The following is a 16,542-nucleotide window of genomic DNA, read 5'->3' as shown; positions in this document are numbered from 1 at the left end:
TGAGGTGATAAACTCACATATATGGCAATATACAGGGATATGGATCAGGAAAAGATTAAGTTACTGTTGCATTTCCACAATTGAGGATTGTACATGGAACTGGAATCACTTATTATAATTAAAATAAAACTGAGTTTATGACTATAATTTACGTCACAATGAACAATCATTGACGTCTTTTAATTTAACAAAAGAAATATATCGTGAGATTTGCGGTACTAAATAAAAGGAAAATTTAATCTAAACAAAAAAAGCTATTGGCCTGAACTTGAAGTGAGATGTGATATCGCCGCTGATTACACTCTTCTTCATGTTATGAATGCATAACATGTCTGATGCTTTAATTACCTGCTGTCTGCATACACCGCTGTTGAACTTGAAATTCTTGGGAAAACCTGTGAGCTGAAGTCGGGAGCCGTCTGTTGTTATCTTCTTATATAACAAGGAGTTGGCCTACATACCATGTACGCGTGTAGGGAGCTCCAATGTAATTACGTCCACTCAAAATATTTTAAATAATTGGAAAATATTATTGAAACATCTTGTGAAGTCCATCCTCACAAGAAGATGATGTTTCTTTATCAGCATAGTACCCGTCTCTGCTCGGATACAAGCACCACTTGTAGACTTCCTCGATGGTTACTTCTTCAAACACAACTCTTAGCTCTGACCATCACACTAAGACCACTTCTTCCATTTGATACATCTGACTGTTACATATGATCTGCACGATATCAACTGCTTATGAACTGAGTACTATCCACTGATTGATATCATCTGCCTCTCTCACTACCGTTGCCTCGACTTATATCACTTCGCGATGACGACTCATCTCCCCACTCACTGTTCATCCCTTCCACTTCCACATACAGTAGCTGGCGAATACTGACACTTGGTCGCAATCACGTGTCCACGCACTGATGTCATCAGTCACGCGCTGTCTAAGCGTACCCAAGCGGACCAAGAATGACTATACCGAATGCGTCACCGGGAAATCTCGTTGTACACAACATTCCCAGTTAAACATAGCCTCGATTGCAAAATACTATGCCAGCTCATCTAGCTAAAGTTACAAGCCACAGCATGACAATATGAAACCAACAAATCTCACTTACTACAATACAGAATAATTACAAACATATTTCACTTAACCTATGATTAAATACAATAATATACGTGATACCTAATTATTACAGTCTAAGTGATGAGAAACAGAATATATAAAATCTAATGAATCTGGTGAATATTAATAATAATAATAATAATAATAATAATGATAATAATAATAATAATAATAATAAATACAGAATGGAGTCTGTAACCCTGTTGTACGGTTACAGAACGCCTCCCTCATGAAATAATCCATTAAATGAATCGATTGATTCATGAAATATATACACAAACACCTGAAATCGAGTACACCATTTATACATGTATAAAATGACCTTTACAAATTTGGTACATAGTATCATCCATCTAGATGTTCGTTGTTACACATATAAAACATTTATCAATTATCATTTTCACTTTGATTATACAGTATTATTTACATACAGATTACATTTCTTTCTCACTTCTGTCGTTTCAAACGTTCATTGAGTGTTCAAAAGTAATTCTCGAAGACATATCCTTTTATACACTGTCTCCAAGCACTGGAGTTTATTGCACTGCCGTGCTTCACTTATTATCGCAACACACGCTAATTTCACTGAAGTCCTGTTCGCAATGCCAGCTTCATAAAATATGGTGAATTAACATAATACTGAAAATTAATCAACAAACTCACATGATATATTTCTTAAGATTTCTTATATTGTATGTGCCTACGATATTTCCTTCCTTGTCTTCTAATGAATAAGCACATTTCCCAATCCGTTTCAATACGGTGAAGTATCCCTGATATAACAAGAAAAACTTAGAAAATTGACCAGCTTCTGCTGATGACGGTAGTGGCACTCTGAGTAAAACCTTGTCACCAAGTTCAAATTCATCCAATATAGTCTTACAAAAATTATCATGCACAATCTTACCGTGTTATCCTTCTTAGGTATAATAACAAGTGGATTTAAATTAGGACTACATGATGGTTCAATTATATTATAATCTAGCATAATGTCAATCTGCTCTTCAACAGCGTTAGCGTATTTTAACGGAATGGGATATTTCGGTCCTACAAAAGTTGAGTTATCAATAACATTAAATTTGTGTTCGTAAAGATGTGTTCTACCAGGCCGATCGCTAAAAACATCACTATGTGATATCAATAATTCACACAATTCGTCCTTCTGACTTTCCGCTAAATTACATTTCTCCACTGTCTCATACAATTCATCTCTAGAATCTCTCTGTATGGACACATGGCAGACATCAATATTTTTCCTAATATTAGGAATTTCACAAGATCCTTCCGTACTAGAACACACTTTATTCGCACTAATTTCTGACAAAACATAATATGGTAAACTGACTTCCCTGCTACTCTTTCCCCAAATAAGATTGACATTACACAGATCAAAATTTAATTTAGCCTTGTGACACGTTAACCAGTCGGTACCTAAAATAACGGCATAAACTAAATTAGGCACAACTAAGCATGGTTGGAAAATACATTCTCCACTTATGCTAATGGGGACAGCTATTTGTTTATTCACTCTTTGAGACTTGTTTCCAACAGCTGTTACGATGAACGTATTCCTCACTGGAATTTCCGCTACCTCATCCTTCTCTCTTAAAACTTCCTCATACAGCTTGGAATTTACACATGACTTCTCACTACCAGAGTCCAACAAAATCTTAACTTTTCTGCCCCATATCAGCAGTTCAATCGTCGGTGTAACCGTAACACTACTTAAATTATCCTCATTACATAATATAAGATCACTTAACAAATCTTGCCTTATATCTAAATTTAAATTACACTTATAAAATTTATTGTCTACGATTAAGTCGTCACTTAAAACATTTGAATTATTGCTACTTAGGTCACAATCATGTTCACTTACAACTATAGGCTGGTCGACATTGACATGCTTATCTACCTTATACGTGAACTCACCATTTACGGACTGTCTCAGTGACCTGTTTATACAGTCCGTTGCGCGTTTAAAGTACTAGGTTCGGTTACGACTTGTTGGTTACACACCTCAGTCGGCCTCCCCTGTTGCCTATTTCCTCTAGCGTCATTATTATTATTATTATGGCCTGTATTCTCCCGCCTCCCAGCTTCTGGTTGATTACCATAATCACGCCTCCCAGTCCTGAAATTTTCCGAACTATTTTGATAATTTCTCTCCCTGTGGAAATTATTATTAGGTCTCTCCTGATATTCTCTTCTGTAGTTACGATTATTCATAGTCCTGTCCTGATTATTAGATTGGTTACCCCTTCCTTCTACATTCCGATTTAGTGTCCTACTATTATTCAAGCTACTACCTAAAGCATCAAAACTTTCCAACAAAATCTCCATTTCCTTAATAGTCTCCACTCTTTGCATACAAACAGCTTCTCTTATTCTATCGGGATAGTGCTTAGCCATAAGTCTAACTATATCAGCCTCAGGTCCAATACATTTTAAATTTCTCCACACCAAAACATGAGCCAAAAAGTATTCAGTCATTCTAACACCCTCGTTAGAATTATACCTGCCAAACATTACTCTCTCTCTCTCTCTACTCTGAACACCTTCACTCCAAAATTTAGCCATGAATTTCTCCTTAAATTCAGTTAGACTAGACATCGAGCTTTTATATACTTGAAACCAAGACTTAGTCTCTCCTACGAAAGCATTAGATAAGATCTCCAATACAGTTTCCCAGCTAATACTATTGTCTCTTAATTGAACAGCAAATTTCTTCTCTACTACTCTCATAAATTCCATCGGGTTAAATTCTTTCCCAGAAAACTTAGGTAAGTCATGATCTCTAGTGATTAAACCATTATTTACAATTATTTCACGTACATTTCTACTATCACGCACTTCTTGCTGGAGTACTCTCTGGCAACTCAGAAATTTTTCTTCCACTGTTTCCTCAGTCTTTTCTTGAATTTTTCTTAATTCCTCCAACTTTTTTTCCGATTCTCTCACCTTCTGTGATAATGATTTCTGCTCACTCCCTAGATCACCTACTTCTCCAAGTTTTCTTTCCACCTGTTCTACCCTACTAATACATTTCCTAGTTTCTTGCCCCACTGTATTGGTTATCTTTTCAAACCTTTCTTCTACTAACTCATTGATTTCTCCTTTATTAGACTCGATCTTGGCACCTAATTCATCAATCTTATGCCCTTGTTTAATGCATGTCTCACTAACTTGCTCTATTTCCGTATGGAGATTGCTCCGACCCAATTCCATCTCAGCTCTGATGTCACTACACTCCCTATTTACCTTACTTTCTAAATTATTAATTTGCTTACTTATTTCTAACACCTTATGATCTATCTTATTACTAACATCATCGATCTTCTTATTAATACTAATACCCTGAGCTTCAATTTTCTCACTAATGACCGCTTCAATTTTCTTACTCATAATATTATTCTGAGATTCAATTTTCTCACTCATAATATTATTCTGAGATTCAATTTTCTCACTCATGATATTATTCTGAGATTCAATTTTCTCACTCATAATATTATTCTGAGATTCAATTTTCTCACTAATAACCGTTTCAATTTTCTCACTCATAGCATTATTCTGCTCAGTCATTTTGGACATCAGCAAATTAAATAAACCAAGGTCAATCACCCCTTTACTTTGATCTTGCATTACAGCGTTTTCCTCAGTTTCTACTATTTTCTGACTTTCAGCAGGTCCCACCTTAGTCACCAACTTCCTATTTATGTTACCACCTTGGATTTCCTTGGACACAATAACCTCAGCCTCATCACCTGACTGCATATTGCTATCCTTGTCCATCTTCGGTTTCCTACTAATTTTTCGCGATCTCAAAGCTATTTCCCCTTGCAATTCCTCTGACATTACCCCTTAAATACAAACTTCAACAAAATGACCTTCCTAACATTACTCGGTGAATTTAACATGTGCGTACTCATTAAAAGAACTGATCCATGTATATTGCCATTCAGAAACACTTTTTCTGAACCTTTCGAGTCCCACGTTGCTGGCGACACGTTGTGGCTACTCCAACCACTACTCTTATACTTACATCTCCTTCACACAATATACATAACATTTGTTTGAGCGCCAGTTGCTTTTTTAAGAAAAACAACAAAATTCGGTAGAGCATACCTCTTATATCAATTATCTCAAGGCGTGAGGTGATAAACTCACATATATGGCAATATACAGGGATATGGATCAGGAAAAGATTAAGTTACTGTTGCATTTCCACAATTGAGGATTGTACATGGAACTGGAATCACTTATTATAATTAAAATAAAACTGAGTTTATGACTATAATTTACGTCACAATGAACAATCATTGACGTCTTTTAATTTAACAAAAGAAATATATCGTGAGATTTGCGGTACTAAATAAAAGGAAAATTTAATCTAAACAAAAAAAGCTATTGGCCTGAACTTGAAGTGAGATGTGATATCGCCGCTGATTACACTCTTCTTCATGTTATGAATGCATAACATGTCTGATGCTTTAATTACCTGTTGTCTGCATACACCGCTGTTGAACTTGAAATTCTTGGGAAAACCTGTGAGCTGAAGTCGGGAGCCGTCTGTTGTTATCTTCTTATATAACAAGGAGTTGGCCTACATACCATGTACGCGTGTAGGGAGCTCCAATGTAATTACGTCCACTCAAAATATTTTAAATAATTGGAAAATATTATTGAAACATCTTGTGAAGTCCATCCTCACAAGAAGATGATGTTTCTTTATCAGCATAGTACCCGTCTCTGCTCGGATACAAGCACCACTTGTAGACTTCCTCGATGATTACTTCTTCAAACACAACTCTTAGCTCTGACCATCACACTAAGACCACTTCTTCCATTTGATACATCTGACTGTTACATATGATCTGCACGATATCAACTGCTTATGAACTGAGTACTATCCACTGATTGATATCATCTGCCTCTCTCACTACCGTTGCCTCGACTTATATCACTTCGCGATGACGACTCATCTCCCCACTCACTGTTCATCCCTTCCACTTCCACATACAGTAGCTGGCGAATACTGACACTTGGTCGCAATCACGTGTCCACGCACTGATGTCATCAGTCACGCGCTGTCTAAGCGTACCCAAGCGGACCAAGAATGACTATACCGAATGCGTCACCGGGAAATCTCCTTGTACACAACATTCCCAGTTAAACATAGCCTCGATTGCAAAATACTATGCCAGCTCATCTAGCCAAAGTTACAAGCCACAGCATGACAATATGAAACCAACAAATCTCACTTACTACAATACAGAATAATTACAAACATATTTCACTTAACCTATGATTAAATACAATAATATACGTGATACCTAATTATTACAGTCTAAGTGATGAGAAACAGAATATATAAAATCTAATGAATCTGGTGAATATTATTAATAATAATAATAATAATAATAATAATAATGATAATAATAATAATAATAATAATAATAATAATAATAATAATAAATACAGAATGGAGTCTGTAACCCTGTTGTACGGTTACAACATGTCTGGGAGGGACGTCGGAACTGGAGAGGTTGCTAAACGGGAAGTCTTCAGCAGAAGGGGCCGCCCCTTAAAGGACTCCCGCTTGGTGTCCTCCAGGGAAAACGAAAAGGTTATTTTATTTTCTCTAGACATTTGAAGTCAAATACTGGACTCGAATAACGCTAGGAAAATTACATTTCATTTCATATTTCATCTCCGTACAGGCAGTGAAGGCCCTTGGATGGGTGGAAGGTAAAGGCTTCCACTACCCGCAACCTCGGCAATTGGGGGTAGTGTGGCTAGCTATTCGCCCGGCCACCTTTGCCACCTAGAATTAACCTGGTACTCAATTTTGATGTAGGCTGAGTGAACCTCAGGGGGATGTGCACCTCCGGAAGTGGAACACTCGTTTCTTAAATTTTACGACTTCCTGACGTTGATTCTAACCCACTTCCTCCCGGACGAACTGAGCACGCCTTTACCGCCTCGGCCAGGCAGCCCCTATATTTCATTGTGAAACTGCAAATTATTATCGATAAGGAAGACTCTTCGGCAATACCCAACTTTGGTGACTCGTTTTCAGCGTGGAGTTCACTGGTAAATGTTTCCAGGTTGAAGATAAGGCACGAACTCTCGAGCTTCCGTCCGAGGATAATGTGTGGGTGAAGGAGTTGAGATGTAAGGTTTCAGGGTCGGGGTTTCAGGGAGAGGAAGGGTGCGGGAGGAGGCTTTCACTTCGGTAGAGTACGTAGCAGTGTAGCGGTAAAGATGTCCATACAAATCCCTATACGAGCATGCGCCAGCCAAATCTCCATGGTCGGCTATATAAAAAATCGTAACGACCGTGTGTCTGTACATTGACTGTTTTGGAGAAATTTTCATTTTATTATCCGTTTCAGACCTAATAATGACAATTTGCATAGTTTTGAGCTTTGGTGTCTGTTTGCTTGTTTGTTTGTTTATATGTTTGTTTGCAAACTACTGGATATATTTTTACCAAACTATATATTTAAAATCCAACTATGCTTGGGTAGGTTTTAGTGCAAAGGTTTTTACTAAATTCCTGAATTTACTGGGGCTTTACGAAACCGAAACCGTGATTTTGCACTCCCACAAAATATACACAACCATACTTAGTGGAAATCTACCTGCCTTAAAGGAAATCAATTTATACATCTTTTATCTCACGTGCACCATTTCCATACGAGGATTAATACGAGGGATATAATTAACGCTCCGTTTTTCAGTCTAACTTCGAGCGGACGTAGCCTGAAACGGGTCCATGTAAAGCACATTTCTTATAGCTGCAAAACTACTGGAAATATTTTAACCAAACTTAATATTTACCATCCTCCAGTATGCAGGCATCTATTAAAGTCCATAGAATTTCAAATACCCGGAGTGGACTGAAAATTTATAGGAAACCAAGACAGTGACTTTACTCTCCCACAAAATATACCAGATCAACCTGAATGGGAATCAAGCAGCCTTCATAGAAATCCACTTCTAAAACTGATTTTCCTCATGTGCAGTTTATCGATAGAATGAATAATGGATATATCATTAACGGACCGTTTTAGAGGTTAATTCCAGTGGACATAGCCGAAAAGATGCTGTACGTAAAGTAGATCCCTCATCTATATAAATAAAATCGTAACGACCATGTGTCTGTATATTGACTGTTTTGGCGAAATTTTCATTTAGTTAAACGTTTCATGTGTAATAATGTCCATCTGCTTATTTTTTAGCTTTGGTGTCTGTTTGTTTTTTCTGTTTGTGTGTCTGATTTCTTAAAACTTAAAAACTGCTGGATATATTTCTACCAAACTTCATACTTAGAATACACCTGTCCTTGAGTAAGTGTTTGGGCCGATATTGTTTCTAAATCCCTGAACTGACTGGGGGTTTATTCGAAACCGAAACCATGATTTTGCACTCCTACAAAATATATACAACCAAACTTAATGAAATTCTACCTGCCTTAATGGAATTCATTTTCTAAAAATGTTTCTCACATGTATCAATTTCATACAATGATTAATACGGATGATGTCATTAACGGACCGTTTTTCTGTCTAACTTCGAGCGGACACTTTTTAGCTCTTTTGCTGATATGTCTGTTCGTCCGTTTATTGCGTTCTTATAATTGGGGAACTGCTCTATATATTTCAACCAAACTTTATATCTGTCCCCGGATAGATATTAGGGTAAATTTTATTTCTAAACCGTGGATTGGTTTGTTGATTTATAGGAAATCGAATCAGTGAATTTATCCTCCCACGAAATATACATGACCAACCTTAATGTAAAACTACCAGCATTAATGGAAATATATTTACAAAATGTATTTTTTTGCATGTGCACATTTTCGATAGGAGGATAACAAGGGATTTATCATTAATGGACTGTTTTACGGGCTGCCATGTCATTTCAAGTTGTGTTAAATGGTTTAACTAGAGAGCCATTTTACCGTTTACGACAGAGCAGAGGTTTCCATCAACAAGTGTTTTCATGAGACATTAGCTACAGTGCTACTCCCTGTTTAAGATGAACCTATAAATGGGAAGAATTACGCACAACTTCATCGTTCAATAAACTCTATGATCTACACCATTCTGTCTCCACTTTGTTCAGCTTTATCGTACTTCAGGTTACTGCAACGTGCTTTCGTTAAAGAATATCATTTTTAACATTCCGTTTGAATACAGGCATGTAACTTAGCATAAAATCTATAGAGAAATGTTGCGGGAGAAAATATTAAAGTACCACGCCCCCCCCCCCCCGACCTGAGAGTCCACCGGCCACAACTGGTCTTCGTGTTACAATATAGGCCTACTGGACTCGGACATAATGAAAACAGCCGGAACACCAAGCCTAAATTGGGCGGCGGTGGTAGAATAATTCCCATGCGTGTCATGAAAGGTGACAAAAAGGGGGAGAATAGATCTCAACCTAGAAGCGTGGGTTGGAGAACGGAGTCCTGATAGCCGAGCCTGGAACTGCTTCCACTTACTTGTGTCAGGTTCTTCCCTTGCATCCTCCCTATCCGACCTACAACTACGACCGCAATGGGTTTGTGTTGTCTACGGTGTCTTCCTGGCTTCTATTCCAGCGGCTAATGTGCAAGATGGGGCCGTGCGCAACCACCTCCAATACTCTGAGGCAATAGGATGGTGTCACCCATTTCTCTTGCCCTCCCCAGGACTCAAATACATGTAGCACCTGGTAAGGCTCCTTCGTTCCTCGCCATTACTCTAATTAGACATTTGTCTATAGTGAGCTAGCTTCCAGTTGCTTGGCGTTTAAAACATTGTATTGCAAGTACTTCAGCCAACCGGGAAGTTAGGAGGTTGTAGCCTTGTCTTACTGACTTGTAACCAGTATTCTAAGACCTGTTAGGGCTCTAACATCATCCCAGTCAAAGCCTAGGGTATGTCATACAGCCAAAACTCCAGTAAATGACTCTTTTCATTGACATCAAGGTAGCGACTAAATCTGCAAGACGATCTAGAAAATTGATTTAGGCGTGTGATGGACGAGAAAATTCCAAGGTTTAAATTGTTCAACTTTACCCCCAGAAAATAACGAAATATGGACGTAATCTTCAAGATCTTCGTTTCGAGGTATTTCGTGACCAAGCGGTAAGCCCTATAATAAAACGGGCGGCACGATCTCCGTTCAATAAGGAGTAATTTACATCTTTGGTCCTATGACATTTTGTCGTATTTCTATCTCTTATACGTCAGATTTGGCTGTATTTCTCGATTGTACGTACATTTTGTACTTTTTGACGAATAATTCATATTTTGACACACTTACGGGAATTATAGGCTTATTAAATTCGGCAAGAACATTTGCTCACCCAGTCTCCAAAACGTAATTCGCAGTGTGACTACCTTACCCAAATTTCAACCTAACCAACGTTTCTAACTCAATCTAACCCATAAATAAGGGAGATACGAAAATAATTCATAGCATTAACCATTTAGATATGTGTAAAGGCGTCTTATGGTGCAATCCGTTTGTCGATATAGCGTACCGTTTAGCAGCACTTATTGTGGAAGTGAACGCCTACAGTATGTTAAAGGTGCGTATACTTTCGTATGTCGATCAATATATATATTCATTGAAATCGATCGGTAACGGTCTAGGAAGATTGTGTCTGCCGTTATAATTAATAACTTATAAGTCAATAGTGACTGTCAGCAGGAGGGCGCCTGCAAGTGTAATCAATACTCCCCATATGGACTTTGACTGGCAGTAGGAAAGGTGTCCTCCAAATCCTGTTTAACTGGCATTAACAGGGAGGGCTTGCCTTTGTAATTAATAGTTCCCTTATCTACAAAGGACACTGGGAAAGTTTTGCAATACGCAAAAGCAGTAGACTGGACACCCCTGTTAAGGTGAGGGAAAAAAAGAGGGTTGAAAACCGATCTAGAATACAGCAAGGCGCGACCTTCACACCAGTTGTTACCAAAGCAGTGGGACTGAAAGCAACTTAAGATGTCAGTGTGACCTAAAGGTTAATATCGCGCATTTATCCGCTACAAATTTTTTCGTGGATTAACTGTTGACTAGTGCCTGGAGGAAATGACTCCTGTGCTGGGAAAAGACTGTCCAAATCGGAAAAAAATTTCCGCTGGTGCAAAGAGTTCCATTGGGTAAATGTTGGGGTTGAAGACGATCCTCGTTCTGGGCGACCGTCTGAATCAGTGACTGAGGAAAACATTGAATCTGTGAGGAAAATGTTGCAGCAAGGGAGGCGGATGACATATCAGCAGGTAGAAGAGACCCTCCACATTCCTGCACCAGCTATTCATTCAATTCTATACGACCATCTCCATGTTAGAAAGGTTTGTTCCATTTAGGTGCCCAATTCACTTTCAGAAGAACAAAGGTCACATCGAGTGAAATGGTGCCGAAAAATGCTAAAACAGTTTGAAAATGGGACTTCGCGTAACGTCAATAGAATCGCTACAGGTGACGAAACTTGGCTCCATTATTACGATGTCAAAACAAAATCCCAGAACAAGGTGTGGCTGTTTGAAGATGAGGGTACTCCTGTGACTGTGCGAAAGTCAAGGCCAGTGAAGAAAAGGATGAGTGCAGTATTCTTCACTATATGGGGCATCCTGACTCAGGTTGTGCTAGAAAAACAAAGGACAGTTACTGCGAAGTGGTACAGTGATACTTTTCTACCTTGGGTCATCCAGGCTCTCAAGCAGCTCCGTCCAAGGTCACCGCTCAACCGCTCTTGCATCACAACAATGCTCCAGCACATCATGCTAATGTAACAAATGGATGTTTTTGCCAGATCAGGGTTGACTGTGCTTCATCACCCTCCATACAGTCCTGATCTGCCCTATGTGACTTCGCACTCTTCCCAGAAGTGACTATGAAGCTGAAATGGCGGCGTTTTGCATCCGACGAAGAGCTTCTGGCAGCATAGGATCAAGGGTGTGAAAGTGGAACCGAAGAAAAGTGACAAAGTTTGTACAGTGACTGGTTTCGACGTATGGAGAAGTGAATTGAGTGTGGTGGAAATTATTTTGAAAACGTCTAAAGCGTTCACGCACATTGCAAAACTTTCCTAGTGCCCTTCCCTTCTCTATTTGTCTGGTAGAAGGCAAGCGAGCATGAAATTTTGTTCAAAACTCCTCTACCTGATTGTGTTTGACAGTAGGCGAGTGTGCCCGCCATTTTAAATAAAACTACTCATCTAAATTGTGACCGGCATTAAGCAAAGTGGCCTGCTATTATAACGGAATTCATCAACTCGATGCGACTAGCAGTAATCTCACTGTTATTAGGAAAATGGGCCTATTATTATAATGTTAACAGCACACCTTAACTTTGACTGGCATTAAGGAAAGTGCCTGCCATTATAATAAAACCTCCTGAAATATAATTTGTCTGGAAGTAGGAAAGGGAGCCTGCCATTATAATTAAAACCTCCCAGCTCGGTTGTGAATGGCAGTAGACAAAGCCTGCTGTTATCATCATAACTCCGCAACTAGCACTTTACATTGGAAACAACGTATGGGGATCTACCCATGCTATTTCACGGATATCGCTAAGAGACATGCTATTTAAAAATCCTTATTCACTGCCTGTACAGTAATTTACTTCGATATCTGTATACAGTAAAGAATACTGCTGACAATATCTTCTGCTATGTGATTGTAAAATTACCTTTATTTCTGGGTTATTAACATAAAATAAGTGTAATGGAAATGTATCTTCTAGTATGAAAGTGATAATATATTTTGACATCCTGTTAACGAACAGAACCATATTTTTATAAATTCATTTATCGTTTGCTACTAGAAGTTAAAATTTACAATTTCAGTCACTTGTGAACATGAATTATTTACATTGAGTTAAAACCAAACAAACTTAACACATTTTTTTTTCTTTTTATTGAAGTATGTCATCATCAAATACGTTAAAAGATTTTAAGCTATTCTTTACACAAATTAACATATGGAAGCATTTCATTGATAAGTTAAATTTAAAATTAAATAAAATTGTTGTTGTTAATTTGCAAGTTTTTATAGTTTGTCACTTTAAACGCCTAAAAACGTTTTACTACTTCTATATCAGCTGTGGTGATTTAGATTTCAATCCTTACTTACTCTTTATTGCTTGGAGAGACATGAAAATGTTCGATACGCATTGGTTCAATCATTTTACACAGGTATTTTTACAGTCATCAACTTTGCGATTCGATCCATTAACCGGTACTTCACTGCCATTGTCTTTTGAAGTAATTTTTATATCCCCGCGTAACGGTAGAAGCTACAGACCCCTAACAAGCGACACTTCAGTGCTCTCACCAAGATATCTTAACAGTTGAGGACCAAAGGGTGAAAGTGGGAGAAGGAGATTTTAGAGTAACCGCCAATAATCAACTTCATCCTTCTCTACCAAAGGAGACCAGGAGTTACTTTTTACCTACGGCGTTTGAATTTGGAAGTATACTACATCCAATACAATGAAAATCAACAACCTGTTTCCAGTCATTCGACCGGGTCAGAATGGAATGAATGAAGCCCCCATCTAGGGGCAAGGATAGGAATTGTGCCAGCTGCTGAAGCCTGTCGCACACCTCTGGTGCAATGATTAATGAATGGCAGATGTAATGAAAATATATTGGATAGCATTGCTGGAATGAAAGACAACAGGGAAAACAGGTGTACCCGGAGAAAAACCTGTCCCATCTCTGCTTTGTCCAGCACAAATCTCACATGGAGTGACCGGGATTTGAACCACGGAACCCAGCGGTGAGAGGAAGGCGCGCTACCGCCTAAGCCACTACATCCAATATGTTTTATATAATTACATAACTATACTTAGTTTCTATAAATTTAATTTCTTTCATTAAGTCGCTCATAAATCATAAAACACATGGGCGATAGCACAGAGACACAATGGACAACACAGAAATATTGCAGTGCGAGACTCTGGCATATTCACTCTTCCCCACCAAACTCAGCTGGGCACATCGGACTGTGGCTCTACCGTTGAACTTTCTACCAACTAAACTAATGACCCCAGGCACATGCACAATTTACCATAAAAAGTAGAAAAGAAACCGCATTCTCATATTTCGGCAATTTCAAGCTTATCCATCTTTGGTCCCCAGTTGTGTTTCCTTGCACTCCGTATATTAATTGCATGTATTCATTTTTCGTTATATTTCTTGTTGTAAATTAAACAACACAACCAATAAACTAGATTTAAAAGAAGTGATTTTTGAACCAAAAATTGGTTTATGTTTTGGAAATTGAGCTGAATTTTAAATTAATTTACTTATTTTCAGGTGGGAGAAAGAAGAAGACGGTTGAGCCTAATGACGTAGCCACAGTGGCGAGAACCTCCCAGATCAAAGATGAACAAGCACAAGAAGATGTACCAGAAAATCAGCCCAAGGAGATGTTGGAAACGTGAAAACATTTTCCCTCAAAGTTGAATAGCTCTCGCTGGGCAACAGATTTGTCCGTGTAAACGTGTTAAATTAGATTAGTTTACGATGTAGAGACATCCATTGTACTTCCAAGCGGAGCAGTTTTAATCACCAAAATTATTGTAATTGAACATAGTAGGAGAGAGATGTACAGACTCAAGCTTTCCACTCTGTCTTTAATCCGTGAGGAGTCGCGTCAAAAGAGCTGAGTGACTTGACAAGGCAGTATAAAATACCAGTTTTTGTAGCAACACCCATTGTACTTTACGTAAAACCTGTCCACGAAACGATATACCAATTTTTCTTGTAAAACACATTGTATTGTGTAAGAAAAGTATATCCAGGAAACAAAATTCCAGCTTTTATAGCAAAACTACCTGTGTTATAGGAAAACATATCCATGAAACAAAATATCAGCTTAAATGCAATACATATTGTGTTATTAAAGAAAAATGTATCCATGAAAAAAAATACGAGCTTTTCTAGAAAAAACCAATTGTATTATTAAAGAATATCCGTGAAGCTCACAGAAATCTTCTATACCGAGAACAAAGACAGCAGACGGTGAACGTCAGAAGTCGCGCAATTTGCAAATGACCGGCCTTACTGGCGAAACTTTACACTGACTGATAATGGAAGGGGGAATAGCGAACGTAGATATGAGTAGTGAATGAGACCGTTAAAATGTACAGAAAATAAGAGGCTTTATACCGTGAAACTATTCCGAAAGAATAAATAACATATGCACACGGTCTAAGAGACCGTCACGCGACAGCTCGCGTGTTAATAGATAAACGACCAATAATAACATGTCTGTTCATAACTCTTGTACTCTGTGGAGTGATTGGAATTGAACATGATGGGATAAACAGTTCAAAAAGCATGACCTTAACGATAACACTCATTATAAAGTAAAATTATCTATGTAAATAAAATCGTAACGACCGCGTGTCTTTGCATTGACTGTTTTGCCGAAATTTCCGTACAGTTATCCGTTTCAGGTGTAATATTGACCATCTGCATATTTTTTTTTTTGCCTTTGGAGTCTGTTTACTTGTCTGTTTGTCGATAACCTGAAAAATACTGGATATATTTCTACCAAAATTTCATATTTAGAATCCACCTGTCCTTTGGTAGGTTTTAGGCTAATATTGTTTCTAAATCTCTGAACTCACTGGGAGTTTATACGAAACCAAAACCGTGATTTTGCACTTCCAAAAAATTTACACAACTAATTTTAATGGAAATCTAACTGCCTTAATGGAAATCAATTTCTAAACCTTTTTTCTCATGTGCATCATTTCTATGCGAGGGTTAATAAGCGAAATATCATTAACGAGCTGTTTTTCGGTACAAGTCCCATCGGACTTAACAGCGGGTGCGTGTAAAGTGTATTTCTTATAACTTGAAAACTACTGGAGATATTTCAATCAAAATTCATATTTAGCATCCGCCTGTCCAAAGGTAAGTTTTAGGTCCATTTCGTCTCAAATTTCCGAAATGGACTGGGGGTGTATAGGGAAACGGTGATTTCACTCTTCCAAAATGTATACAAGACCAGCCTGACTGGAAATCTACTAACCATTATGAAAATCCATTTCTAAAACTTTATTTATCATGTGCAATTTTTGTAGGAGAATTAATAAGATATATATCATTAACGGACAGTTTTTCAGTACAAGTCCCACCGGCCTTAATCAAAAGCGGGTGCGTATACATCGTAGTTCCTATAACTTGAAACTACTGGAGATATGTCAACCAAACTTCATTTTTAGCATCCACCTGCCCAAAGGTAGGTTTTACGTCCATACATTTCAAATTCCCGGAGTGGACTGGGGATTTATAGGGAACCGAAGGAGTGATTTTTCTATCCCACAACATATAAAACACCAACCTGACTGTATATCGTCCAACCTTGATGGAAATCCATTTCTAAAACTATTTTCTCATATGCATA

The 16,542-nt window shown here is 38.0% G+C and overlaps 1 protein-coding gene across 1 annotated transcript in view; it reads left to right on the top strand.

Moving 5' to 3' along the window:
- LOC136866635 (nose resistant to fluoxetine protein 6) overlaps positions 1-15,422 on the top strand; it is an 88,713-nt gene extending 73,291 nt beyond the window's left edge. The window contains exon 13 of the mRNA XM_068226988.1: positions 14,442-15,422. Coding sequence (XP_068083089.1) covers positions 14,442-14,569 — 128 coding nt within the window. The 3' untranslated portion in view covers positions 14,570-15,422. The remainder of the gene's footprint in view (positions 1-14,441) is intronic.
- The last annotated feature ends 1,120 nt before the right edge of the window (positions 15,423-16,542 follow it).

Source organism: Anabrus simplex, chromosome 3 (assembly GCF_040414725.1).
Source record: "Anabrus simplex isolate iqAnaSimp1 chromosome 3, ASM4041472v1, whole genome shotgun sequence".
Lineage (NCBI taxonomy): Eukaryota > Metazoa > Arthropoda > Insecta > Orthoptera > Tettigoniidae > Anabrus > Anabrus simplex.
Note: the sequence above shows the minus strand (reverse complement) of the source record. Positions and strands in the feature narration are given on the sequence as shown.